The sequence below is a fragment of the Aspergillus pseudodeflectus genome (genome assembly GCF_044049435.1).
Source record: "Aspergillus pseudodeflectus strain CBS 756.74 chromosome Unknown BJX68scaffold_45, whole genome shotgun sequence".
Lineage (NCBI taxonomy): Eukaryota > Fungi > Ascomycota > Eurotiomycetes > Eurotiales > Aspergillaceae > Aspergillus > Aspergillus pseudodeflectus.
This window is the reverse complement of record NW_027263821.1, coordinates 137,175-163,884: the sequence shown is the minus strand read 5'-3', so window position 1 is coordinate 163,884 and position 26,710 is coordinate 137,175. Positions and strand designations below refer to the sequence as shown.

Genomic DNA, 26,710 nt, shown 5'->3' with positions numbered 1-26,710 from the left:
GCTGGATCATGATGCGTAAGCCGCGTGGTACCTATAGTTACTACTGGGGGTGGAATGCCGCTACCATAATCCACAGCATGGCCCATGTATATTTCTCAAGAGATAAGATATCCATCTATTCGACAAGCTGGACTAATCTCGCTTTTCTATACCGACCCCCTCCCCTCCCAGATCGTCTAACCTACTTCAACAGCCCAACTCCCCTCCAATACCTCACATATCCCGTAACCGTCTCAGCACTTACCGCATCCATCCCCCTCAACGTCCCCGAAACCCCCCTCGCACACTCCGTTCCCATAACAACCTCCCCACAGGCCATCCGCACAAAATCATCCGCGAAGAAATCATACAGTTTCTTCGCGGGATTGTTGTTCTCGATGGGGGTGTTCAGCACCCGGTCTAGCCACTGGTCCATGGGTATTACTTGGGGGATATCGAGTTCGTCGGAGAGTATACGCAGCAAGTCATGCCAGGATTGGCGGATGGGATTTTCGAGGTGGTGGATTAGCGATAGGGGGGCGGGGGAGAGGAGGATTTCGGATACGGCGCTGGCGGCGTGGTTCACGGGGAGCCAGGAGAGGGTCTATATGCAAATAATCAGTTCAGTGACTGGACTCGTAGTCCGTAAGAGGAAGGAAGGGGTGGTGGACGACCTACATTCTGCAATTCCGGTAGCGCCCCAAGACTCTTCGACGACGCCACAAGAGCCGGGAAATGCTCATTCCCATTCCAGTACCCCGTCTCACTGGACCCCGCGACCTGCCCAACACGGATATAGCTGACCTCCATCTCCTTGGGATACTTCTCACGCGCATGCTCTAGGATCCGCTCGCAGACGAGTTTGGCCTCTGCGTATCCAAATGGGTTCAGGCAGTCGACTGAATCGACGGGTTGCTCGGGGATGATTCGGCCCCCGTGGACGCGGGCGTACCGACCGACTGTCGCGATGGAGGAGATGAATGTTAGTCGGGGCTTGGTGTAGGGTCGTGTTTGGTGGATTTCGCGGGCGAGAGTGAGGAGGTTGTGGAGGGTTTGGAATTGGGAGTGGAAGGAGGGGAGTTTCCAGTGAAAGTCCATGGGCCAGGCCATGTGGAGGATGTGCGTTATTGAGTGGATTAGAGTGGTGTATTCTTCTGAGGACAGGCCGAGGAGGTCGGTTGCTGTGGTGCATTCGAGGACGTCGAGCCTGGACAGATGGACTTTTGGGAGACGGAGCTGTTTCGCCTCGAGGGATCTCTGTAGCCGAGATCTGGCGTCTGTCGAGGGATCGGGCCGAACGAGACAGATTACCCTTTTGACCTGCGGAGATTCGAGGAGGGAGACGAGACAGTGCGAGCCCAGACTCCCCGTCGCGCCTGTGAGCAGCACCACTGCTTGCTCTTTCGAGGTAGTCGCACTCGGCCGGTCGAGGATATACCTGTGCACGAAAGCATCCACCTCGGCATCAGCATCTGGCGACACGTCACCATTGGTCTGCTTCAGAGCTCCGCGGAAGAACTCCGCCATACTACGAACAGAAGGGTGTGAGTAGACAAACTCGCGAGTGATGCGCTCCGGTTCAACTAGCCCCTCAAAAGACCGAGTCACAGCAATGACCAGTGCACGACGGACGCGAATCGCCTGGAGAGAGTTCATCCCGCGCTCGAAGAAATCGTCTTCAGAGGTCCAGTCATCCTCCCACTCCTCACAACCTGAGATGAGTGCTTTCAAGTCCTGCTCGAGCGTATCCCACTGCAGTACCTGGGCCGGACCCGCGGATTCGAGCTTCTCGTAGGCCTGCGCGATCTCAGGCTCGAACATCTTATACACGTCCTTCCGTGCAAGAGATCCCTTATCTGTTCTTGCTAGCGCTACGCTGCTAGGGACGACAAGGACAGCCTCAGGGGACTGAATGCGCGCATGCTCATCCATTCTCGCACGAACACCCTCAACAAGCGGCCAGATCACTTGTCTAAAACCCTCAACTTCATCATCCCCCACCAACTCCCTAACCGGCTGCACAATAACGCCAATCTCAAATCGATTCTCCCCAAAGACAACAGCCGCTTTCACCAGCGGACATTCACACAGCGCAGCCTCGAGCAGCTGCGGCTGCACCTTCTCCCCCGTCGCAAGTACAATCGTATCGTCGTTCCGTCCCACAGCATTGAAATCCGTCGTAGGATGCTGCGGGTTACACACAAGCTGATCCTGGATCTCGAAGGGCGCCCCGAGTCCAAAGGGGTACGTGGTAAGTTTGAATCGCCGCTCGTCGCCAGACGGAGCGATCTCGTCTAGCTGTAGACGCATGTCGTCGCGGAGCCGGAAATACCGCCAGTCATAGGTGTCGTCTGGGACGAAGATCGGTGCGAGCGGGCCTGTCTCTGTCGTGCCGTAGTGGTTTAGGAGGCGGATCCCCGCGGCCGACAGGTGTGTGCCTACGGCTGGCTTGAGGATTCCGCCGCCGAAGGCGACAAAGTCGAGCCCTTTTAGAGCTCGAATACCCAGGTCACCCGTAAGCATCATATCTTCGAGGATCGAGGGGACGGTCATGAGCGACGAGGCGCCGGAGACCCTGAGAAGATCAATCGTCGACCCCGCACTAGGAACGACAGACGCAGGTGGGAAGCAGACTGCTTTACCGACGCCCATGGCCAGTGTTGGCGCGACGTACCCGAAGCCGTGGTACAGCGGGAGGGTGGCCACATTGATACCATGCGCTTGGATCTCCTCGTGCAGCCAGTGGTTGTTCACATAGGAGAGTAGGTGGCAGTGGGAAACGTAGATTGGTTTGGGGAGGCCCGTTGTGCCGGATGAGTGCAGGATTACGACGTTTCGGTCGGATTCGTCGATGTAGTGGTGTGGGTGGCAGATGTTGGGGGTTGGATTTGCTTGTCGGGGGTGCGAGAGGAAGGTTTCGAACGACAGTGGTGAGTGTATAGGGATTCCGTGTGCTGCTTCGCGCGCGGTGGCTTCCAGGCGTCGTGAGGCGAGGATTGCACATGCAGAGTTGCGCTCAACAAGACTGGCCACAGCGGTCGCACTCAGTCTGGCAGAGATCAACAGCACTGGAACTCCCAGACCCAAGAGAGCCATCTCGTAGATCCACAGCGCGAGATCGCTCTCCAAGAGGAGCGCGACGGGTGCGCCTTTCCTGACAGTCCCATCCTCGGAGACGGTAGGGAACTGGAGCTGAATACTAGACCGCAGCCAATCCGCGCAGTGCGCAATAGCATCTCTGAGCTGGACATTCGTCACGGGAATAAGCGACGGAAGCGAACCCTCTGGATCCTTCTTCGCCTGCAAACAAAAGACATGGTCCGGGTTTTCCTTTGCATTGAACTCGATGACCTCGGGCAGAGTGCGGATGTACCCCGGTTCGTGCGCAGCAGGGTAAAGCTTGATCTCCGGCCGCCGAAAGGGCCTCGGCTGGGATTTGGGCGCCATGTTGCCGCTGTTTAGAGCTCGAGAGTGCCTAGCAGAAGGGACATTGCGCGCTTATGAAAGAGAGGGCAATGTTGTTTTGCGCGGGCTGACTTGTTGCTGGTAGAGCCGAGTAGGGACCTGGATACGCCACTCACAGCAGGGATGGGAAGAGTAGAACGACGCTGAAACCGGGAAACTTGACAATGTCAGATCTCACCTGCCGCAGAAATAGGAACCACGAGGAGAGGCTGTTCATGCGGCGGCTGTCATACAATGCCATGCAGGCACCGTAGCTCTCATGGACTGTTTGCACGGGATGGATGTACGGTCTCATTCACGAGTATCGCCTGCAGAAGCAATGAGTACTTGATTGTGATATGGGGTAGCTAGACAGGCCTAAAATGAGACACGCCAGGGGAGGGTCGTGCGGACGTTCTTTCTCCGTCTCGTGCCGCAGCAAGCCACCACTGAGCTATAGGACTGGCGCTGCCTCACTCGCCAGTCATTCCTGGCTGATTATCAGACCAACAGTCACTTTGCTGCTTCTTTATTCTCAGCCGATGCGCGCCGTCAAAGCACTCGGTCCTGGCATGGCATTTAGACCTCGGGGGCCCACACCAACAGCTTCCTCAAGCAAAAACAAGGAACTCATCGACCGCAACGGCACTCAAACTCGTCGCCAATCCTGCCCTCGGCCTGGTCGCGGTACCGGCCCGGTCCACGCCAATCGGATCGTCATATGCATCCCGGGGATGCTGTGTATGACTATGTCGTGGTGGATGCTGGCAATGTGGGTGCGCTCCCGGCGCACCGACTGGCCGTAGCAAGACACACGTTTGCTCTGGTCGAGGCGGCAGTCTCTAGTACTTACTTACCCAGTATGAGTTTTGCCCTGAATAGAAGACGCCGACCTGGATAGCGAGATTGGCAATAGCAATGTCAGCCAGATCCCAGCGAATGGGCTGTGCTTCATGGGCAAGGACCCAAACGAGACGAATAGCCAGCCCATTGACTGGAACTCTGTGACGTCAGTGAGTATCCTAGACTCATCTATTTCAACATGCTAATAAAGTAGGAATGGAACAACGGAACTGTGCACTATCCAGCGGCAAAGCCCTCAGAGGCACTGCACGCAACCTGATGACCTACCGCCTGCCAGCCGAGGGCTCGATGGGGGAATAGGCCGAGCAGCTCTGGTGGTGGGCGACGATAGCTAGAGCAGGAATAGTATTCTCCCGTATAGCATGAAAGAGCAGAGATTCACACTACCAAATAAGGATCTTCGCTTCGTCAAGTCGATGCCCGAGTATGACCTTGCGACCCTCGACCGGCCTGGGCCTGTCGATGTCTCTTTCCCTACCATGTCAACGGATTCGTTCGCATCGTGGGCCGTTCAGGTCTTTCAGGAGTTGAGCCTCGCAACCATGCGCGGTTTCTCGAGCGGGCAACTGTAGGCTGGTCGTACATGATGAGCACAATTAGACCAACCGACCAGCTGCGAGCCTCATACAAGACAATCTGCCTCAATTTGCTTGTCGGAAGGAACCTGAACCTGATTTCTACCAGTCAACGCACGCAAAGCAAATCATATCCACCGACAACAGCACGGCCGCCAGAGGTGTACGCGTGGGCGCCGAGGGACTGAAGTACATGCCCTCGGCCAGAAACCAAGTGATAGTCTCCGCGGGGGCATTCAAGGCACTGCAGCTGCTCATGGTCTCCGGAATCGGGCCTGCGTCCAGCCTGGAGCGGCACAATATCCCCATTTGTCGGACAGAACCTGCAGGTTAGACAAGACAACTTGACCTCGTACCAACTTGACTTTCACGTTACTGTTCTGTCACACACACTGACTTCCAGCTGCCCCGCAGGACCACGTCTTGGCCAGCCCGTCGTACAGAGTCAAAGTCATCACCGGCTCTTCTATTGCAGTCCCCTCCCACCGCGCCCAGGCACAGAGCCCATTCAACGCCCGTCCGCCCCGAGGTCCTCTCACCAACCCGGGCGTTGACACCCTCTGCAAGTACCTTTCCAATTCCCCACTTGGAAACTCCCCCGCATCATAGCGCTCGCGCGTGACTACCTCGTGTAGCCTGGGAAAAGATCCCGGAGCCCCACCGCGCCAATTTCACCGCGGAGGCTCAAGAAGTCCACGCTTCCTTTCCCGCCGACTGGCCGGCGGTCGAGTACCTCCCCGTCTACGGGCCCTTTGGCGACAAGGGGAAACTATGCACAAGGGCCCGATGAGGGGTACAACTGTGTAGCGATGGGATCAGCGCTTGTTGCCCTACTGTCACGGGGGGGCGTTGACATCGCTTCGACGGATACGGAGGATAGTCCCGTCATTGACCCGCGCTGGTTCTCGCATCCTGGCGATTTTGAAGTCGCTATCGCGGCGTTTCGGCGCTCGAGGGAGATCGTAGCGACCTCATCCGTCTTGCAGGTTGTTATTGGTGGAACAGTATCCCAGGCTGGGGGTGCAGAGCGACGACGAGATTGTCGAGCTCCTGCGAAATGCGTCGAATACCGTTCATGATGCCTGCTGTACGGCTGCTATGGGACAAGTGACGATGATGCTGCCGTTGATGCGGGCGGGAGGGTCTACGGGTGTCGAACCTACCTGTTGTCGATGCCTCGATCATGCCGTTTTTGACCCCGGGACATCCAATTTCTTTGCTCCGTGAGTGTTCGTTTTGCCTGTCTCGGCTTGGAATACCGACGTACGTAGGCGGACTCGCAGAGAGAATCGCCGATGCATAGACGTGGCCTGGAAGTACCATGTACAGTATTGTTCAGCCGATAGCGCATTTGTAAGCGTTCGACAATCGAGGTTCAGTTTGACTTTCTCAAGACGTACCAGTAGACGTATCACTAGGAGAACTCCGGGTCGTGGGTAGGACAGAGGCTCGGTGTATATCTTAAGGCTGAGTCCCTTGCTCGTTGCTGGGCCGGCCCGGGGGTGGTTGCCCTTTCCTTGTTTGGGGCTTCCTCCGTTCGCACCTTCCTCGCTTGTTTTACTCCTGCCCTGGGTTGCTCTTTCCTGTTCCGGCCATTGTTTACGTTGACTCCAAGGGAAGGTGCGACCCTGTCCGAGGTTAGCCCCTGCCACCTACATCATTCAGGAACAAGATACTACTAGGAGCATAGTAGGTACCTATTAACTTTCGTGTCTCATTTCCAAAAAATCTGTCAACAATGAACTCCAACTTGAAGCCACAAACATCCCCAAACCACCATCTAATCCAAAAACGCCTTCCCAATCTATAATTCAGTAGCCCCCATCCCCTTCTTCTATACCAGACCCAAGGAAACCCCTCACTCTCATGAGCCTGTATTATACAACCGCATTCCGAACTTCGAATTCGTTCGCAGCAGCGTATCGATGACCAGCTTCACGGTCTCGGGCCGTAGGTCCTCGAGGACGAGTGTACTCGCGTCGGACGGAGTATCCAGTAATACCCCTGGAATTTCGGGCACACTGCTCGTACTGACATTCCCACCATTATTCATCAACAGGCTTGGATCGCAGTTTTCCAGCTCGAGTTCTGAGGCTGGCGAGTGCGGGGAGAGGAAGGAAAATGGCGGTGGCGGGAGTGGCGGCTTGAACGTTGACCAGTCTGGAATATCGTGCGTTTGCTGTGCGTATTGTTCAATTGCGTTGTCTGTTGTTATATCCGTGTGTTGGAGACTCCGTCCAGTTTCGAAGAGGTATGATGGGAGGTCAGAGGTGAAGGGCATGTTCATATTTATATTCATGTTCAAGTCGTCGGCTATTAGGTTGAAGATCCCCGAGTCGCATGGCGTATTTACCAGAGATAAATCCATCCCGGGGCTGAGAAGGTCCACTTGGTTGTGGCCGTCGGATTCCATAATCTGTGTATCACTGCAAGCGCCGCTGTCCATCGTCGAAGAGTTGACCTGGCTAGACATGCAGATGCCGCGTCGGCGGCTGAGGATCACGTACCTGGACTTGTCAGAATCGATATCCATGGGTTCCAGTAGAGAGTGGACAAGGTACCGGTTCTTGATATCGGTAGTCGATCGACTAGGAAACAGCTCACGCCCAATCTCCTTCCAGTCACGCCCAACCCTCTGCACCGCATCGAGCAAAGCCGCATCTTCATCCGGCGCCCACGGACCGCGCTTCACATTCGGATCCAGCGAGTGATGCCACCGCTTCGCGCATTCTGACACCGTTATCAGTTTCCGATTCAAGCCCAGTAAAGAGAACAGAACAGTATACGCAACGTACGATCTGGATGCCGACTCCCCACCATCTCCGCAACCTTCGTCCACTGAAATCCGACCTTGGCCACAGCCTTGCGAAGGAGATGATCCTCCGCCCCACTCCAGGTCCCTTTCCGACTACTCAGACTGATCTTCGTCCACCGCTTGCGGCAGTCTTTGTTGCTTCGGCCCGGGAGTTTCTCGGCTATTGCGCTCCAGTTCCTTGAGCCATCTGGGCCGTCGGTTTGTACTGCACTCGCTGATCAATATATTGATTGGGTTAAGTGTGGAATGGCAGAAGGTGAAGGGGAAAGGCTGGTCTCACATTGGGTTTTGACTTCCTCTTGCAAAATGCGGTCCTCGTCCGTTGTCCACCAACGTCGGCGACCGGGCGTTTCGCTCATGCTGCAACGGCAGATGCAGATGACGACTTCTTCGACTGAGAGAACATGGTCAGAGTTAGTCTCAGTTGCTAACTTGGGCGGGTATGTATAGGCGGGCGAGAAGAAAGCTTGCCCGGTTTGTGAACCCTTCGAGACATTCCCATCCTACATATATTAAACAATGCAGTGCAGTGCAGTCCAATCCAGTGAAAGAGGATGATGTTCAGCTAGGGTTGGAAACTCGACCAACCACGTGGTTGTGGCCCCAACCCGTGGATAGGAAAGCGTCTTACCGCAGTAACAGAAAGAGGAAACGGTGATTGGAACGGAACCCGATATACTGAGACCAGGCGATTCGATAATCCCCTGTGAGGATAGGTGGGCAATCCTTTGCTTAGCTAACGATGCAATACAGGGTGACTGACTGGCCCATCGCCACGGCGGCTAGGAAGGAAGCAGGCAACGTGCCGTCTGGGACTGGGCTACCATTGGCAAGAGCAGTCTTATACTCGGGGCTCGCCTACTACCTTTAGCTGGAGGTTGTCGCTTGTACTTGCGGGGTGAAAATGAACCAACGGCCGTGCCGAGTGTGGGTGCCTAACCTCGAACCCAGTATACCCTCCGAGACTAGATATACACCGAAGCAAACTCCACGGCTAGATATCGGCAGAAGCACAGCAAGAACATGAAAGAACAGTTAGCGCTGCACCGAGCGCCGAGCTTAAAACGAACTGAGCTAGATCGCCGTTCGCGCATACGGCTTTCTATTCGCTAGAGACAGGCGGCGCCAGAGAGGCGGTGGCTGCCGCTGCGGTCGTCTTTGGAGACGAGGGTGGCTGCTTCTTCCCAGAGGCTCCTCGCTGCAGAGCGCTGACGGCGAGGTGCCTGTCTGGTCTCGGCTTGCTCAAATCCTGGAATGGCGTCCCTGCGAGCCGGATGTGATTCGAAGTGTGGCAAAATATGTAGGCCGAGCCACGCTCTGACCCCCAGCTCGCGCCTGAACTCCGAATCTTGCTTGAAGTAGCCCAGAGTTTTGACACGCGGTAACGAACCACTCCAAAGGACGAAGAAGCTGACAAAAACGTGGCACATTAACGATGACGAAAAGGGGCCCCGAAACGGCCCGTTGGCGATGTTGATGCTGATATGCGGATTAAGAAATGCAGTGCCCAAGCTGAGACGACTTCCCCGTCCGGTCCGGGGTCGGTCTGCTTTGCCCTACATTGTATTATTGACTGCTCTGCTTTACTTTGACGTAGAACTATGTCAGCAAATAGTAAGCTTAGCAGGTCATTCATACCACTCGATAAAGCGATACGTAGTTGGCGCCATTCGGCGAGGTATATGCGTGTCATCAGGTCTCGTGCCTAGGTAGGTATGTAAACCGGGATACGACTTCGATACTGTGGAGTCAGTGCCGAGTCGTGTCGGATCGCTGAAGAAAGAGTATTCAGTCCGTGGCATATGGTTATGGGCTTCGCACTGCAGCCTACATTGCAGGCTGAACATTTCAGATAGTACAATGACTTTCACCATTTTCGACGTATCGGAATCATTAAGGATGTTGTGGCGGAAATTGTCCCCCCACACTCTCATCGCCGAATAGCACTCCGAGAACTATCAAAGACAGTGTCATTGTGCCACGTCGCTGGTGTGACACAGACCCCAAGTACAGCTACAAACGAAGCATTCCAACTGTTGAGAGTGACCGACAAAGGATCCTCTTCCGTGCGGCTGAAGAGGATAATGACTACAGCATCCGAGAGTGACGAGTCATAGCGACTTTGAAAGTACGTGCGTAAGAAGAAGTGCACTATCGGCGTCTACGACTATCGCTACGATACCCTCCGGCATCAGACACGCAACAAAGTTCCAATCCCAACTCCTGCAATCTATAACCCAAAATCCGCTCGATGAACAGGACACGGCCGTCGGCTAGAATCTCGGGCACCTCATGCGGCCAGATCTCGCCCCCTAGGCTCGCTGGACGACTTCGGCACGGTTCTGCACGACGCACTGGACTGGCGGATATGCTTGGAGGAGTTGCAGGGCGAAGCTACCTGTGCGTGTAGACGGATTGGTAAGTCAAGACGTTTGTTTTAGATAATTAGGTATCAGGTAGAACGAGTGGAAGGGGCTGGGCTAGAAATGCGGTGTAGATCGGAATGGTGTGCATGTATCCATGGGCAGGGGAGTTAGGGCAGGGTAACCTAACCAACACCACAGCCGACGTCGACGACGGGGCCTTTGCTGAAAGACGACCAAGAATCTATCAGTAAGCGAGCCAAATCAGTAATCTTATCTGCACCCAAGTCCATCCAAGCCATTCAACCCCCTTCAATTCAGAGAAGAACCCACCTCAAGCATGCGCCGCCCCCGACACCTCGCCGCCACCCAAGATCCCCAGCCCAAACGCACCCAGCCCCGGCCGCGTAAAAATCCCATCAGCCCAGGGTACGGATCCAGTCCTAGCGAGTTTTAGTGGTTCCAATTGCGGACTGCCAGGCAATTTGCTGACTTTGTAAGAAGTACCTTGCGGGCTCCGGCTCCGCAACGAGCTCCGACGCTGCGCCGGTGGTTGGCAGCATCGTCCGCTGCGCTTTATGCAGGCGCGGACTGGGGAAAACCTCGCGAAGTAGGGCTCCCGGATCAGCCATCACGTCATCATCACCATCAGCCGCAGAAAAGTCCTCCCTAGTTCACTCGTCTGCAATCACCAGCGCCACCTCTTGAACAGATCAGCAACCTGTCGGAGCTGCCCAGCGTCCGTCCAGGCCCTTGGAACGCGCTCCATGTCGTTGATGGCGACGGTAACGATGACAATGGGTCTGGCTTTCAGAGTTGGACTCGTCGAAGAAGTCTGTTCGCAGCTGAAGACGCTAAACGCCAAAGGCTATACAATGGATCTGCCCTGAACATGTGAATACCAATCTATCACCCCCAGCTCCTGCCTATATTGTCCCGGGAAGACCCGGATATATCGTGTGCCACTGCCTGTCTACATGGTTGACCATCTTCCAGGGCCCTGATATGTCTCGGGCCCGCGGTCGGCTTAGCGGCGTGGTACGGCGCTGTACATCGTTGCGGGGTATTTGATCTGGACCCAGCGTATGCAGTCAGGTCGCTTGAGCCGCGTGGTTATATCTTCTAGAAGGCGAGGAGTAGGGCTGTCGGTGCGATTGTGGTGTGTCATATCCACTTCAACATAGTCTTTACGACTGGTGCTGGCTCTTAGAGTTCAACACGGATTTCTCTCTCTCCTTTTCTTTGACCACTTTACTGGTCCTTCGCTCTTTTGCTCCTTCTACTATACATCCTTTACTCTAGCGTTTCGTTTCTCATCTCATACTCGTCGCTGCCATGGCCCATCCAGCAGCCCTGATCTTCGGCCCGCAGACAACCCTCCCCCCGCCCTCGCTCACCTCTCAACTCCGCGCAGCTCTCCTCCTGCATCCCCGTCTATACCCTCTCCGCAAATGCATAGAGTCGCTCCTGGCAGTCTGGCCAGTCCTCGTCTCCGCAGACCCCGCACTGGATCAAGTCCCCGGCGCCCGCGCCCTCAAGGACTTGACCCGCTGGCTCTCACACGGCGAGTTCCCACCGGCAAAAGAGATTTCCGAACTCCCCTCTGCATTCGTCACACCCTTTACAGTTATCCTGCATATCGTGCAGTATCTATCCTACACGGACTCGAAACACGGTCACGGGCCGCGACATGAGCATGTTCTCGAGTCTGTGCGGGATCAGGGTGGTGTACAGGGGTTTTGCAGTGGGCTCCTTGCCGCGGTAACCGTTGCGACGAGTCCGGATTTCGAGAAGGTATTTCGCCGAGCAGAGGTTGCGCTAAGACTGGCGGTTGGTATCGGCGCGTATATTGATCTGGATTGCGTGGGGTCGAAGATCAGTTCGATTGCCGTCAAGTCGAGGCCGGCGACGCCGCGGAATGAGTTGCAGGGGTATTTTGATGAGCTTGAGTCGGTGAGTTTGACGGTTTTTGAGCTGATAGGGCTCCTACTGATTGCGCAGACATATGTTTCCGTCGTCACAGATGCGTCGAGCAGCACGGTCACTACGCCCACAGCGTTGATAGAAGCCGTCACACAAAGGCTCAAGCCTCAGGGCTTCGCCATGAAGCAGGTCGACCTCCGGGGCCGATTCCATTATCCCGGGCACGCACGAGCAGTCGAGACGCTTCGCCGGCTGGCAGATTCAAACCCGGACTTTCAGCTCCCGCATACCGACGCGCTGCTTGCGCCTGTGTACTCGAATGTCAATGGGAAGCCGTTTCCTGAAGGGCCAATCGGCGACACGCTCATCGAGTCGATTCTTCTACAGCGGTGTGACTGGTACTCGACCATGTCCACTGCATTTGCGGGGTTGACATCGGAGGATGCGACCGTCGTGCAATTCGGCCTGGTCGAGTGTGTTCCTGCTTCTTTGCTGCGCAGGGCGCGCGCTTCAGTCCACAGAGTCACCAGCATACCGGGGCAAGAACCATCAAGCTCTGCAATCCCCGCCACAATAGAACGAGCAGGCAAAGCTGCCTCCGAACCCATCGCAATCATTGGCATGGCCTGCAAAGTCCCCGGCGCCGACAGTCTCGAGGAGTTCTGGGACCTCATGGTGAAAGGAATCTCCATGTGCACGACGATGCCCGAGGAACGCTTCAAGATAACAGGCCTGCGACGATCCGAGGATGGAAAACTAAAGTTCTTTGGGAACTTCGTCAGAGATGTCGACGCATTCGACCACCGCTTCTTCAAAAAGTCCTCGCGCGAGGCAGCGAGCATGGATCCCCAGCAGCGGCTGCTGATGGAGGTTGCGTACCAGGCGATCGAGTCGGCCGAGTATACCGGCCCCGCGGGGAACAGAGCGAAGCGGGATATCGGGTGCTATATCGGGGCCTGTTCAAATGACTACAACGACAATGTCGCGTCGCACCAGCCGAACGCGTTTTCGAGTCTGGGGACGCTAAGGGCCTTCCTGTCGGGGAAGATCAGCCATTTCTTTGGCTGGACGGGGCCGTCGATTACATATGATACAGCGTGCTCTTCGTCTGCCGTTGCCATTCAGGCGGCTTGCATGGCACTTCGGATGGGCGAGTGTTCGATGGCTCTCGCTGGAGGTGTGAGTTTCTATACGAACCCCTTCTTCTATCAGAATCTGGCCGCTGCGTCGTTTCTCAGTCCAACTGGGCCGACAAAGCCTTTTGATGCAAAGGGGGATGGGTACTGTCGTGGGGAAGGTGCTGGTCTGGTGTTTCTAAAGCCTCTTTCTGCTGCAATGGCCGATGACGACAATATCCTGGGTGTCATTGCTGCTGCGGCCGTCAATCAGAATGAGAACTCGACGTCAATTACAGTGCCACATACCGGGTCCCAGATCGAGCTGTACCAAAAGGTAGTATCGGACTCTGGCCTCCATGCCCACGATATCACCTATGTCGAAGCGCACGGCACAGGCACACCGGTCGGAGACCCCAGGGAAATCACCAGCATCCGCGAGGTATTCGGCGGTTCCGATCGACCTGACACACTGGCTATCTCTTCGGTTAAGGGCAATATCGGACACCTGGAAGGCGCGTCTGGCGTCGCGTCGCTGATCAAGACGATTCTGATGATGCACCACGGCACAATCCCCATGCAGGCAAACCACACGCAGCTGAATCCCAAAATCGAGGCATTGGAGCAGGACAAAATGCTCATCCCTCTGGCCAATCAGCCATGGAACGCTAAATTCAAGGCTGCGTGTATCAACAATTATGGTGCAGCTGGAAGTAACGCGGCGATGATTGTGTATGAGCCTCCGAATATGCGCTCAAAATCTCAGCAGTCGTTTCCCAAATATCCAATCGTCATGTCGGCCAACTCGAGTTTGAGTCTCAAATCGTACTGTTCTGCGTTGCTGCAGTCGGACGTGTCTCTGCCGGATCTCGCCTTCCACCTTGCAAACCGACAGAATCGCTCCCTCCCATATACACGGATCACCTCCGTCTCCTCTCAGAATGAGCTGCGCGAACACCTTTCTGCGGTTGTCGAAGATCGAAGTAGCTCATTGCAACAGGCTGCTCCTACTGCTAAGCCAGTCGTACTTGTCTTTGGGGGGCAGACCAGTACATCCATCGGTCTAAGTCGGGCGCTATATGATTCGTCAGCCCTACTACGCTCACACCTAGAAAAATGCGACAGGATCCTCCGATCAACAGGGCTGAAGAGCATCTTCGCCGCCCTTTTCCAGACCGAACCCATCACTGACGTGGTCCTCCTGCACTCGGCGCTCTTTTCGGTACAGTACGCCTGCGCCATGACATGGATGGACGCAGGCGTCGCCCCGTCCGCCCTGGTCGGCCACAGTTTCGGCCAACTGACTGCCCTCGCTGTCAGTGGTGTGCTATCGTTGACGGACGGGATCGCCCTTGTAACAGGACGCGCTCGGTTGATGCAAACGGCGTGGGGGCCGGAGACCGGCGAGATGATTTCGATTCAAGCGGATCTGCACACCGTCACCCGGCTGATCACCCAAATGGACGAGAGTGGCGATGGCGATGGGGATTTGGAAATCGCCTGCTTCAATGGGTGGACCAGCCATGTTGTCGTTGGCAATGCAGACGCCGTCGATCGTCTTCAGGGGCTACTTGATGGCGAGGGAATCCGGTACAAGCGGCTTAATGTCTCGCACGGTTTCCACTCGAAATTCACAGAGCCCATTCTACCAGGGCTAGAGGAATGCGCTGGGGGTCTCACCTTCCGTGAGCCGCGAATTCCAATCGAAACGTGCTCCAAGGACGCATCCTGGTCGGAATTCGACGCGGCCAAGATTGTGCAACACACGCGCACCCCTGTATACTTTGCGCAGGCAATCGACCGAGTCACAGCCCGGCTGGGCGCCTGTACCTGGCTGGAAGCTGGTTTCGGGTCTTCCGTGACGGGGATGATCCGCCACTCGCTCGAGGCGCCGGCTGCACATCTTTTCCAGCCGGTGCAACTCGGCGGCAGTAACGCTGTAGCGGCCCTGGCGGATACGACGGTCGCACTCTGGAGGGCTGGGCACCGCGTGCAGTTTTGGCCGTTTGATCACTGCGAGAGGGCTTCCTACTCGACTCTGGGGTTGGGCATTCCGCCGTACCAGTTTGAGAAGAACCGGCACTGGCTTGATTGGAAGGATACGGTGTCTGAGGAGGCGCCAGCTCCTGCGGCCAAGAAGGAATCTCCTGGTGAATTCCTGACGTTTGCCAATGGGGACGACAAGGCTGCTGAGTTTAGGGTCAGTACGCAGCATGAGACGTACTTGTTTTTCGTCAAGGGCCATGCTGCCATCGAGGAGCCACTGTGCCCTGCGCCCCTTTACCTTGACCTGGCGTGTCAGGCGGCTAGAATCGTCTCATCAACTTCCGACAAGGACGAGTCGCAGCCGAGCATCGAAGACCTCGATATCCAAGCTCCGCTGGGCGTGAGCGACCGTGTGATTATCCTCCGGCTCCAGCAGACATCCACCCCACAATCCTCGTGGAAATTCAGCTTCACCAGCAAACCCACCAATGGCAGTGCAGACGAACAATTACACGCGACTGGCATTGTCGTTGTACCCGCCAGCGACTCCAGAACAGCAGACGAGTTCGCCCGCTACGGCCGCCTGCTCAGTATCAAACGGTGCCGCGAGCTGTCGTCTGATCCCGAATGCCAGGCGCTGCAGGGACCGGTCGTCTACCAGCTCTTCAGCAAGGTCGTCACCTACGCCGACTACTACAAGGGCGTGCAGAGCGTCTATGCATCCGGTGGGCAAGTCACCGGCCGAGTGCGGTTACCGCAAATCGCCAAAGACCCTGAGCTGCGCAGGCCATTGCTGATCGACAGTTTCATCCAGACCTCTGGAATCCACGTCAACTGTCTCTCGGCTGTTGGACCCAAGGAGGTCTTTGTTTGCAACAAGGTCGATCGGGTCCAACTTGGACCAGCTTTTACGACAGAGTCGGTGGTAGCGGATGCCTCGTGGATCGTGTACTCGTCTTCCCATGCGATCAGCGACAGGGAGGTGTCGAATGATATCTTTGTGTTTAATGCCACCACCGAAGAGCTAGTTGTGTTTATACTAGGGGCTCGGTTTACGAGGGTCTTGATATCCTCCCTCCTTCGCGTTCTCTCGCGTGCGAATGCGGCTGACGGTGCTCCGGCGAAGTTCTCAACTGAAAAGCCTGTCAGAGCGCAGGTCAAGCCCGTTGCTCCTCCACCTGTATCCAAGATTGCAGTTCCAGACGTCATGTCCAAGCTGAAGACAACCCTCAGTGAGATCGTTGAAGTCCCCGTTGCAGATATCCAAGACAGTGATGTCCTCGCGGACCTTGGAGTCGACTCTTTACTAGGAACTGAGGTACTGAACGAGATCAACGATGCGTTCAGCGTCTCCATCACACCAGAGGAATTTGACCTAATGACCGACGTGGCCTCCATCGCCAAATTCCTACAAGCGTTTACCGGTGTCCAAGATAGTGGTTACGACTCAGAGGGCGTGGCCGAGTCGGTGTGTACGAGTTCAGATGTTTGCTCTGGCACTTGTGTTACGCCGGCCATTACTACGCCAGATGACTCTGTAGCAAGGCTTGCGGACTTGGTCGCTGGTCACTTGGAGTGTGATGAGGTTAACGAAGCAAGCAATCTCGCAGACCTTGGACTGGATTCCATTCTGAGCATCGAATTGGCGACTGATATCAAAAAGATATTCGGCTTCGAGATTGACGTGTCACAACTGGACACGAACTCGACCTTTTCAGATCTGGTGACCCTTGCCCTGCCAGGGTATGGAGAGGCAGCTTTACCTGCTGTCCCACCATCTGCCCCGGTAGTGGCCTCGAAACAGGGAAAAGACGGCGATATTGCCATGGAAACGTTCCTATTCATGCAGGCGGATCAGACGCCATTATATGCCGACATCTACTATCCCCTTGCTGTTTCCGACACACCACGGCCCATTGGTACGTCCTTGGTCAAAGCTGGAAATAATAGAGGAAGCTAACAATCCAAGCCCTGATGGTCCATGGCGGCGGCCACATTATGCTCTCGCGCAAAGACATCCGACCCAGGCAGACAGCACACCTGCACTCGCTCGGCTTCCTCCCCATCTCCATCGACTACCGTCTCTGCCCAGAGAGTCCTCTGATCGACGGACCCATGCGAGACGTCTGCGACGCCATAACTTGGGCACGCACAACACTCCACGCCATTCCACTCCGCTGCCAGGGCTTAAAGATCGACCCCTCTCGCGTCGTCCTCGTAGGCTGGTCCACAGGGGGCCACCTCGCCATGACAACCGCGTACACCACAATCGAGCGCGGCCTCGAACCGCCCGACGCAATCCTCGCCTTCTACTGCGCAACCCATTTTGAAGACCCCTTTTGGTCCCACCCAAACTACCCCGAGAACAGCGAATCCCTCTCCAAACAGCCGTATAACCTACTCGAGGGCGTCCAAAAACACCCGATAACCGCGTATAACGTCCCCTCGTCGGCCCGCGCAGTCGGGGGCTGGATGGCGCCGCAAGACCCGCGCTCCCGCATCGTTCTGCACATGAACTGGAAGGGCCAATTCATGCCCGTCCTCCTCCGCGGCCTCCCGCACGCAGACAGCGTCTCAGAATCCGAGGCGCAAGCCCTCCTCTGTCAACCCCAACCACCCCTAGAGGAAATCCAGCGCGCGAGCCCCTACGCACAGATCAAAAAGGGGAACTACCACACACCAACCTTCATAATCCACGGAACGGAGGATAATTTGATTCCCTGGACGCAGAGCGTGCGGACGATCGAGGCACTAAAGGCGCAGGGCGTGAGAGCGGGCATTGCGGCTCCGCAGGGGAAGATCCATCTGTTTGATATGTATCGGGATCCCGATGGGAGTTCGTGGGAGGTTGTGCGGAAAGGGTATGAGTTTTTGGTGGATGTTGTTTTCGGAAAAGAGTAATTCGCATCCATATAAACAAAGATGGGTTGGTAGGGCTTAGGGAGGTGGTTGTTCTTTTGTTTGGGTGGTAGATCTGTGGTGCCTGGGATATATAGATTTCAATATCATTTCGCTTTGGCTATTGGACGAGATGTCTGTCTAAAAGACTAGCGAATCAAGAGCTAGGGCTGTGCTGGCTTATTCAATATCAATATTGATATTGATATTATTGTTCAAAATACCTCAGTGCAATGCCCATGCGGTATTCCCCAGGATCTCGCGAGCGATGAGCGCCACGTACCTGTTTACTTCGACAGAGTACGTACTCACGGAGCGCCATGTAGACAAACCCGATCCATTTCTTCTCGCCGCTTACAATGCGCACAGAGACAGTATAAAAACAGTCAATTAATCAAAAACAGTCTAAGCACATGGCATGCATATCATACACTCCCCCTGAGACCAAAATCAAAGCCATCCCCATCCCCATCGCACACCACTTCATGGTACGTACGAATCACTTATTCAGTCCCGGGCGCAAAGCACCGGATCCCATTCGCGCCCTCGGGCAGTTCAACCTCGGGCTTGCATGTCGTCGCTGTACCGATAGACGGCCCCGAGCAGCCGGAGTCACTGTTCATGGTACGTTAGCTTTACATAACGCTCCAAGATGGTAGATTGCGAGAGCGAGGGGGGAGAAATGGAGGTATGGGGGAACATACACCCAGAAAACACACGCTGTCCCGTTGGCTCCGTCGTTGAGGACTGCGCCGTAGGTTCTAGATAAATGACTATCGTCAGTGACACGGTGTAGAAGTTGGTTGGCACGAACGGCATGCTCACCCCTGGAACAGATCCACGCAGACGCCGTCGGTTGCGATGCTGAGCTCCGTTTCGGTTCCGCCCTTTTGAATCTGCGTTACGCTTACGGCGAGGGTTGTTGATGCCAGGAGGCTGAGGGAGAGGGGAAGGAAGGCGTTTGGGAACTTCATTTTGGTTCGTTGCGAGGTGTTGGGTGTAGAGTATAGATAGATAAATGGGTTGGTTGTTCAGAGTTCTGGTTGTGGATTGATGGGCTGTGAGTGAAGACTGAACACACAGAGTTCTCCTCGTATTTATACTCAACGATGCTCGACAGGGAGCAGTGAAGGCAGACGGGATGACGTCCAGCCAAGCCGCATGGCTCAGACAAGATTCCCCTTGGATCTCGTGGCGGAGTTCTTGGCTGGGGCCAGAAACCATTGATCAACGTTCAGAGCCAACAAAGATCTCCCCACGTACAATGTAGCAAGGCTGGTTAGATGGCGCGCGGATTGGGGCCATCTTGGCGGTCGATCATGGCGAAGGGTCTGGGGCTGTACGCTCGGCTGCTCGGCTCCACGTCGGAAGTCCCTCCACCTTGCTCGTATTTGTTGTCACCTTGAGGATTATTGAGTGGGTGATCGACGAGTCCGCAGACTCTGGACGCAGGTTCATGGCTATGTCCCTGGCGATTTCACTGCCATGTCTATCACGATGTACTTAGAACAGCGATCTACGGGATTGCCAATTCCGGTCAACGAGGCTTGGATACGCTTGCGAGATGGATACAGGAGGAATACAGCAGCACGTATTATTTCGCCCCCTGCTCAGAATAGTCATACGTAGCGTGTGCTGGAAAGTCTGGTATGTTGTTCTTCTGCGTGTACTCTGCGAGGGAGGCGATTATGTGTTTATCGAGCGTCTCGTGCTATCTATTGTGACAGGCTCACATGTTTCATCCACTATATATTTCCGTAGACCAGGAACCCATTTGAGACTGTAGTCTCACTCACTCTTGATTCCTTCCAGGAACAGACGAAGGTTTGCCCATTTCATCATGACCTGTAGGAGCTGGTTGATCTCCATTGCCGAGGCACTGGGGGAGTCTAACCACGGCGGGCATAAATGTCCGCAGCTCGGCGTTATACATAATCAGTTCCAACTCGAGGTTCAGCATTCCCGGAAAAGAATGATCCCGGGCAGAAATAAGCGAGGACCAAAAGGGCGCAGGATTGCGAGGGAAACTTGGCTGTCGGGGCTTTTTGTCTCGGAAGATTCACAGTGCTGCCTTAAGGCTGCAGCTCGTTCTCGTATTCGCAGACCTCGAACCAATCAGCAGCTCGCAAACGCATTATTCAGCACAAAGACCGGCAAGTCGGCACTGTTAACGCCGATAGAGCCGATGACGACTCCTTTTATCCTTCACTTTCCCCAGAAATCGAGTTCTCGGTTCTTTTCCCGTCGAGATGGGCCTTTGCAGTCGCTGAACGATGCGTGTCCCGTCAGAAGCCCAGCGCGAGCAGAAACAAGAAGATGGGCCGCCGCGACCGAGCAGCTCCGCCGAGTCGACCAGCAGCAGCTCAGCGTCGGCGTCGGCGGGCGCAGATCTCCACCTGAAGCAGCAGCGCAAGTGGTACCGCCGTTGGAATCTCAACCCTCTGCGCCTCCAGAAGATCCCGCCCGTTCCGGCCGAGCGCTCTGTCTCACGAGAGCATGGCGCTTCTTTTCTCAGTCTGGCCTATTTCCAATGGATGTCCCCATTGATGAAGGTGCGTCTCCCAGAAACTGTTGTTGTCGTTGTTGTTGCTAACACAAACTCACCAGGTGGGCTACCTCCGCCCGCTCGAACTACAAGACATCTGGACGGTGAACCCCGACAGGGAGGTCGAGCTACTTTCAAGCAAGCTCGATGCTGCCCTGGAACGTCGGACCAATGCCGGGGCCAAGCGCCCCCTGCTCCTCGCCCTGTACGACACATTCCGCTTTGAGTTTATCCTCGGCGGCATCTGCCAGCTCTTCAGTTCGCTGCTCATGGTCTTTGCCCCCTACCTGACCAGGTATCTGATTGCTTTCGCGACCGATGCCTATGTTGCGCAGCATACTGGGCAGCCTGCCCCGCATATCGGCCGCGGTATGGGCTTTGCTGTTGGTATCACCCTCATGCAGATGTTTCAGTCTCTGTGCACGAATCAGTTCCTCTACCGCGGGCAGATTGTCGGTGGACAGGTCCGCGCCGTTTTGATTCTGCACATCTTCAACAAGGCGATGAAACTCTCCGGTCGGGCCAAGGCTGGCGGTACGCAGACGCCTGAGGAGCAGGACAAGGCCAAAGAGCTGAGCGCCGCCAAGGACCAGGCGTTAAAGCAGCCGGGCGCTCCGCCGAAAACGGACGGCAAGGGCTGGGGCAATGGGCGCATCATCGCTTTGATGAGTATTGATGTTGATCGGATCAATCTGGCGTGTGGAATGTTCCACATCTCGTGGACTGCTCCGATCTCCATCATCGTGACACTCGTATTGCTACTGGTCAATCTCAGTTACAGCGCTCTTGCCGGCTATGCGCTCCTCGTCTTTGGCATCCCGTTCCTCACATATGCCGTCCGCTTCCTTATCGTGCGCCGACGGAACATCAACAAGCTAACCGACCAGCGTGTCTCGCTCACACAAGAGATTTTACAGGGTGTCCGCTTCGTCAAGTACTTTGGGTGGGAAAGCAGCTTCCTCGACCGTCTGAAAGAAATACGAGGCCGCGAGATCCGCTCGATTCAGACACTCTTGGCCGTCCGCAATGGCATCCTCTGCGTCTCCATGTCGATTCCCGTCTTCGCCTCCATGCTGGCCTTCATCACCTACGCTTTGACCAACAATGACTTGAATCCTGCGCCTATCTTTTCGTCTTTGGCGCTCTTCAACTCGTTGCGTATGCCGCTGAACTTGCTGCCTCTTGTTATTGGCCAGATTACCGATGCGTGGACGGCTCTAAATCGTATTCAGGAGTTTATCGTGGCGGAGGAGCAGGAGGAGGACATCCAGCGCGACGATCACATGGCAAATGCGATCGAAATGGACAATGCATCATTCACCTGGGAACATTTAGCTGCGGATAAAGAGGCAGATCAAGCAGAGAAGAAAGGTAGCCCAACCTCCCAGACCAAACCAGACTCCGAAAAGACCACAGACCAGCCCGCCGAGCCATTCAAGCTCCGCGACCTCGCCCTACACGTCCGGCGAGATGAGCTCATCGCCGTAATCGGCGGCGTCGGCTCCGGCAAGAGCTCCTTGCTTTCAGCCCTAGCCGGCGACATGCGCATGACCGACGGCGCCGTCCGGCTCAGCACATCCCGCGCCTTCTGCCCACAGTACACCTGGATCCAGAACACGACTCTCCGCGACAACATCCTCTTCGGCAAGGAATATAATGAGGAATGGTACGACCAGGTCATCGAAGCCTGCGCGCTGAAACCCGACCTCGAGATCCTTCCCAACGGCGACCAGACTGAGATTGGTGAGCGAGGGATTACAATCTCCGGTGGACAGAAGCAGCGGTTGAATATCGCTCGCGCTATCTATTTCAATGCGGAACTTGTTCTTCTCGATGATCCGCTTTCGGCTGTTGATGCGCATGTCGGGAGGCATATTATGGATAAGGCCATCTGTGGCCTTCTCAAGGGGCGGTGCCGGATTCTCGCTACTCATCAGCTCCATGTGCTCAGTCGGTGCGACCGCATCGTCGTCATGGACGAAGGACGCATCCATGCGATAGGCACATACGACGAACTCGTTCGCGACAACGAGCACTTTAAGCGCCTCCTCTCGACCGCATCGCAAGACAGCAAGGAAGAAACCGAAGAAGCCACAGAGGCCATCGAAGAGGAGACGGAGAAGCAAAAGACCGCCGCGAAGCCCACGAAACCAGCCGCAGCCCTCATGCAGCAGGAGGAAAAAGCCACCGACTCCGTCGGCTGGAGTGTATGGAAAGCCTACATCAATGCCTCGGGCAGCTACGCGCACGCCCTCGCAATCCTCTTCTTCCTCGCCCTCGCAAACGTCATCAACGTCTGGACCTCCCTCTGGCTCTCCTACTGGGTATCAGACCACTACCCTTCCCTAAACACTGGGCAGTACATCGGCATCTACGCCGGTCTTGGCGGCGGCTCCGTGATCCTCATGTTCGTCTTCTCAACCTATATGACGACGGCCGGAACAAACGCCAGCAAGACGATGCTGCAGCGCGCCATGACGCGCGTCCTGCGCGCACCCATGTCCTTCTTCGATACAACCCCGCTAGGCCGAATCACGAACCGCTTCTCAAAGGATATCCAGGTCATGGACAACGAGCTCTGCGACGCGATGCGCATGTATTCATTGACCATCACCATGATCGTCTCAATCATCGTCCTCATCATCGTCTTCTACCATTACTTCGCCATCGCCCTTGCGCCCCTCTTCGTCCTCTTCCTCATGGCATCAAACTACTACCGCGCGTCCGCCCGCGAAATGAAGCGCCACGAATCCATCCTCCGCTCAACGGTCTACGCGCGCTTCGGCGAAGCGATCACAGGCACGGCCTCGATCCGCGCATACGGCGTCCAGGACCAGTTCCGGAAAGCCATCCGCGACTCGATCAATACGATGAACGGCGCGTACTTTCTCACCTTCTCGAACCAGCGATGGCTGAGTGTGCGGCTGGATCTCGTCGCGCTGCTTCTCGTCTTCGTCACGGGCGTCCTCGTCGTCACGTCGCGCTTCGACGTCTCGCCCAGTATCTCGGGCCTCGTCCTCTCGTATATCCTCGCCATTGCGCAGATGCTCCAGTTCACCGTCCGCCAACTCGCCGAAGTCGAGAATAATATGAACGCCACCGAGCGCGTCCATTACTACGGGACGCAACTCGAAGAGGAGGCACCCCTCCACCTCGCCCCGGTCCCCCCGACATGGCCGGAACGCGGCCAAATCACCTTCGACAGCGTCGCGATGCGCTACCGCGCAGGCCTCCCGCTCGTCCTCAAGAACCTCAGCATGGAGATCGCCGGCGGCGAGCGGATTGGGATAGTAGGTCGCACGGGCGCGGGGAAGTCGAGTATCATGTCTGCGCTCTTCCGTCTGACCGAGCTATCGGGCGGGAAGATCTGCATCGACGGTGTGGACATTGGGACGGTCGGGTTGCAGGATCTCCGATCACGACTTGCGATCATCCCGCAGGATCCGACGCTTTTCCGGGGGACGATTCGGAGTAATCTGGATCCGTTTAACGAGCATACGGATCTCGAGCTTTGGGATGCGTTGCGTCAGGCGCATCTGGTTGAGTCGGGTTCGGGTTCAGATGCAGGTGCAGAGTCGCCTTCGAATCCACAGGCAGAGCAGCACGAGACTGGCGTCTCGTCATCCCCTACTACTGCCCAGGCTACCACGGCAGCACCAAAACTAACCCTCGACACCCCCGTCGACGAAGAAGGCCTCACATTCTCCCTCGGCCAGCGGCAGCTCATGGCCCTCGCGCGCGCCCTCGTGCGCAACGCCCGAATCATCATCTGCGACGAAGCAACGTCGTCCGTGGACTTTGCGACGGACCAGCGGATCCAGGAGACGATGGCGGCTGGGTTCCGGGGCAAGACGCTGCTGTGCATTGCGCATCGGCTGCGGACGATTATCCAATATGATCGGATCTGTGTCATGGATCAGGGCGCGATTGCCGAGATGGATTCGCCCTTGAATCTGTGGGAGAAGGGTGGTATTTTTCGGGCCATGTGTGAGCGGAGTGGGATTACCAGGGAGGATATTGTTGGGCATTAAGCAAGCCATTTACTAGTATAAAAGTTGCAGTTTGGATACTGCCATATAGATGTCTAAAGCTAGAACGTATATCATGTCGTCACGTTGAGTGTTCATCCTGTCGTCCCGAGCAAGCACAATGCTACAGCTACAAAGTACTACGGCGTATGAACTTGAAGTGATCAAATGAATTGCTATGGAAATCGTGAAATGCGGTACTATACACTCGGGCCAGCCATTCTCAGCATGCAAGGAAAATGTACGTCGAATCGAAACGTGATCGTAGCAAAATGCATCAACGCGTCGCTATGACTTAAAAGAAATGCGAAAGAACACCGCTTACGCCGGCTTGGAGCAGCTGAAGACACCCCGGACTGTTCCTTCGTTGTACTTGTCGACCTGTCGAGCTGGTTAGCACTCGTTGAGTGAATTTTTGGAGTAACAAAACTTACAATATCCTTGACACTGGAGTAGGTACCAGCCACAAGCGTCAGGAAACCGATCAGCATGCAGCACACGTTGAGCGCTCCGAGCATCAGGTTGTGGCGCGAGTTCCACGGTCCCTCTCGAATGAGCATGAACCACATGAAGGCGGGGAAGTAAAAGGTAAAGCCCGAGATGAAGAGCGAGGAAGAAATAGACAGCAAATCGTTGAAGAAGGGAATGACCTCAGCAATGATAAAGGCAATGACAGTGCCGACGGTAATAACGGCCAGCCAGGTGATCCAGCCCATCTTGGTGTTGATGAAGCGGATGGGCGAGTCCTTGAAGATACGACCGTGGACGACACGGCCCGCGACAACGGTGTTGATGGAACCACTGATGAAGATGACGGGGAGAGCAACACCGAACGCGACTCGGCTCATGAGGTGACCGGCGGACAATAGGGCGGGACTTTGAACGTCCTGGCCAACAAAGGCGTAGACAATGGCTCCGGTCAGAGTGTAGATGAGGATCTCGGTAATTCCAAGGGCCCAGATGGACTTGACGTAATCCTGGGGTGTGTGCATCTCGTCCATGAACGAGAACTGGCACATGGCGAAACTATAGGCGAAGATGATGTTGGTGAGGGCGATGAAAGCATCGGTGAAGCTAATGTCCTCCTTGGGCCAGGCGGACCAGTTGACGCCAGAGAGTCCGCCGGGGGCATTGGAGCTCTCAACACCGGTCGCGATGATGGTGATTCCAATGGCGATAATAATCGACGCGAAGTCGACGTAGCCGAGAATGGCCATTTCGGTGAAACTGGGAGGGACGGCGAGGATCAACAGAATGATGGCGGAGACCACGGCAAAGACAACAGAGCAGACGTCGCTCTGGGTGATGTCAATCCACGCAATGGCACCAGTCAGAGTGTGAGAGCCCGTCAGGAAGAGCAGCTGCAAGATGAGCATAACGTTGATGAGCTCGTAACCAAAGCGACCAAACATGAGCTTTCCAGCATCGGGGTAGTGGTGAACCAGAGGGAACTTGAGCTTGACCTGCCCGACAACGTATGAGGTGTAGATGGCGAGCAGCCCGAGGCCGACCGTGCAGATGACACCGGCGACCATTCCCAGTGTTGCAAAGGTGGAGGGGAGAGACAGACTGCCGAGGGCAATGGCCTCGACGATGAGGACGATGGTGAGGCGCTTCCAGCCCAGACGGTTGAATTTCTGGATACCGTGTTCATAGACGGTCCGCTCACGCTCGCTCATCTCGGCCACGAGGTCGCCATCGTACTGGGGGAGGCCGGTGACGTCGGGCTTTTCAGCACCGGGGGCCACGGTGACCTTCTTGGAGTCGCTGTCGGAGATGTCTGTAGACGACGCCATGGTTGAAAGGCGAGGAGTGGGTGAGAAGGGCGGGGAGTTGAGATGGACTGGAGTTGGACCGGGGGAGGGAGGAGGAGAAGAGTTTAAAGCAAGAGTAACAGAAAGCAACAGAATCTGAAGACAAAATTGTAACGTTGTGGAAACCACAGCCGGATTTTGTCCGCCCAAAAGGGAAAGTGCCGCTCATTGGCTGAATTAGAGTTTCTGTGACTAATAAGCCTTGTGGCGCTGGTTCGCCAACGGGGCTTATCTGGCCGGCAGCCACTCAGCGAAGAGAGCGCCCTCGACTAGGCAGAATAGGGTTAGCGCCGGCAGTTGCGGGCTTCGAGAAGTTGCACAGAGTCTGCGAGATGTCATCACTCGGGATCAATCTGATCAT

The 26,710-nt window shown here is 55.7% G+C and overlaps 8 protein-coding genes across 8 annotated transcripts; 3 read left to right on the top strand and 5 right to left on the bottom strand.

Moving 5' to 3' along the window:
* Positions 1 to 181: 181 nt before the first annotated feature.
* On the bottom strand, positions 182 to 3,426 carry BJX68DRAFT_270073 (uncharacterized protein; the record flags this gene model as incomplete). The annotated part of the gene is made up of 2 exons (XM_071046518.1): positions 182 to 583; positions 658 to 3,426. The coding sequence occupies 2 exons, from the start codon at positions 3,424 to 3,426 to the stop codon at positions 182 to 184; spliced, it is 3,171 nt and encodes a 1,056-aa protein (XP_070895703.1).
* Positions 3,427 to 4,144: 718 nt separating this feature from the next.
* On the top strand, positions 4,145 to 6,165 carry BJX68DRAFT_257412 (uncharacterized protein; the record flags this gene model as incomplete). The annotated part of the gene is made up of 10 exons (XM_071043334.1): positions 4,145 to 4,268; positions 4,306 to 4,436; positions 4,623 to 4,855; positions 4,888 to 4,939; positions 4,972 to 5,191; positions 5,266 to 5,428; positions 5,509 to 5,824; positions 5,868 to 5,969; positions 6,004 to 6,085; positions 6,134 to 6,165. The coding sequence occupies 10 exons, from the start codon at positions 4,145 to 4,147 to the stop codon at positions 6,163 to 6,165; spliced, it is 1,455 nt and encodes a 484-aa protein (XP_070895702.1).
* A 561-nt stretch (positions 6,166 to 6,726) lies between these two features.
* On the bottom strand, positions 6,727 to 8,036 carry BJX68DRAFT_270071 (uncharacterized protein; the record flags this gene model as incomplete). The annotated part of the gene is made up of 4 exons (XM_071046517.1): positions 6,727 to 7,369; positions 7,424 to 7,592; positions 7,658 to 7,882; positions 7,958 to 8,036. The coding sequence occupies 4 exons, from the start codon at positions 8,034 to 8,036 to the stop codon at positions 6,727 to 6,729; spliced, it is 1,116 nt and encodes a 371-aa protein (XP_070895701.1).
* Positions 8,037 to 10,374: 2,338 nt separating this feature from the next.
* Positions 10,375 to 10,672, bottom strand: BJX68DRAFT_270070 (uncharacterized protein; the record flags this gene model as incomplete). The annotated part of the gene is made up of 2 exons (XM_071046516.1): positions 10,375 to 10,483; positions 10,548 to 10,672. The coding sequence occupies 2 exons, from the start codon at positions 10,670 to 10,672 to the stop codon at positions 10,375 to 10,377; spliced, it is 234 nt and encodes a 77-aa protein (XP_070895700.1).
* Positions 10,673 to 11,375: 703 nt separating this feature from the next.
* BJX68DRAFT_270069 (uncharacterized protein) lies at positions 11,376 to 17,965 on the top strand (the record flags this gene model as incomplete). Its single annotated transcript, XM_071046515.1, has 2 exons — positions 11,376 to 16,983; positions 17,034 to 17,965. 2 exons carry the CDS (start codon positions 11,376 to 11,378, stop codon positions 17,963 to 17,965), a joined length of 6,540 nt encoding a protein of 2,179 aa, XP_070895699.1.
* Positions 17,966 to 18,465: 500 nt separating this feature from the next.
* Positions 18,466 to 18,936, bottom strand: BJX68DRAFT_270068 (uncharacterized protein; the record flags this gene model as incomplete). The annotated part of the gene is made up of 3 exons (XM_071046514.1): positions 18,466 to 18,577; positions 18,667 to 18,723; positions 18,788 to 18,936. 3 exons carry the CDS (start codon positions 18,934 to 18,936, stop codon positions 18,466 to 18,468), a joined length of 318 nt encoding a protein of 105 aa, XP_070895698.1.
* Positions 18,937 to 20,193: 1,257 nt separating this feature from the next.
* On the top strand, positions 20,194 to 24,682 carry BJX68DRAFT_243864 (ATP-binding cassette transporter YOR1). Its single transcript, XM_071041209.1, has 2 exons — positions 20,194 to 20,514; positions 20,570 to 24,682. Exons 1-2 carry the CDS (start codon positions 20,236 to 20,238, stop codon positions 24,536 to 24,538), a joined length of 4,248 nt encoding a protein of 1,415 aa, XP_070895697.1. The 5' UTR covers positions 20,194 to 20,235; the 3' UTR covers positions 24,539 to 24,682.
* An 11-nt stretch (positions 24,683 to 24,693) lies between these two features.
* On the bottom strand, positions 24,694 to 26,431 carry BJX68DRAFT_243863 (putative amino acid transporter). Its single transcript, XM_071041208.1, has 2 exons — positions 24,970 to 26,431; positions 24,694 to 24,916 (listed from the first exon to the last, which is right to left on the bottom strand). The coding sequence occupies exons 1-2, from the start codon at positions 26,329 to 26,331 to the stop codon at positions 24,857 to 24,859; spliced, it is 1,422 nt and encodes a 473-aa protein (XP_070895696.1). The 5' UTR covers positions 26,332 to 26,431; the 3' UTR covers positions 24,694 to 24,856.
* Positions 26,432 to 26,710: the final 279 nt, after the last annotated feature.

What these genes read in the sequence shown, in the direction of transcription:
- BJX68DRAFT_243864 (XM_071041209.1), top strand. Translation starts at nt 20,236, where the DNA reads ATGCGTGTCCCGTCAGAAGCCCAGCGCGAGCAGAAACAAGAAGATGGG. An exon ending in GGATGTCCCCATTGATGAAG is followed by an intron (nt 20,515 to 20,569) that starts GTGCGTCTCCCA and finishes CAAACTCACCAG; the next exon opens with GTGGGCTACCTCCGCCCGCT.
- BJX68DRAFT_243863 (XM_071041208.1), bottom strand. Translation starts at nt 26,331, where the DNA reads ATGGCGTCGTCTACAGACATCTCCGACAGCGACTCCAAGAAGGTCACC. An exon ending in ACTCCAGTGTCAAGGATATT is followed by an intron (nt 24,917 to 24,969) that starts GTAAGTTTTGTT and finishes CCAGCTCGACAG; the next exon opens with GTCGACAAGTACAACGAAGG.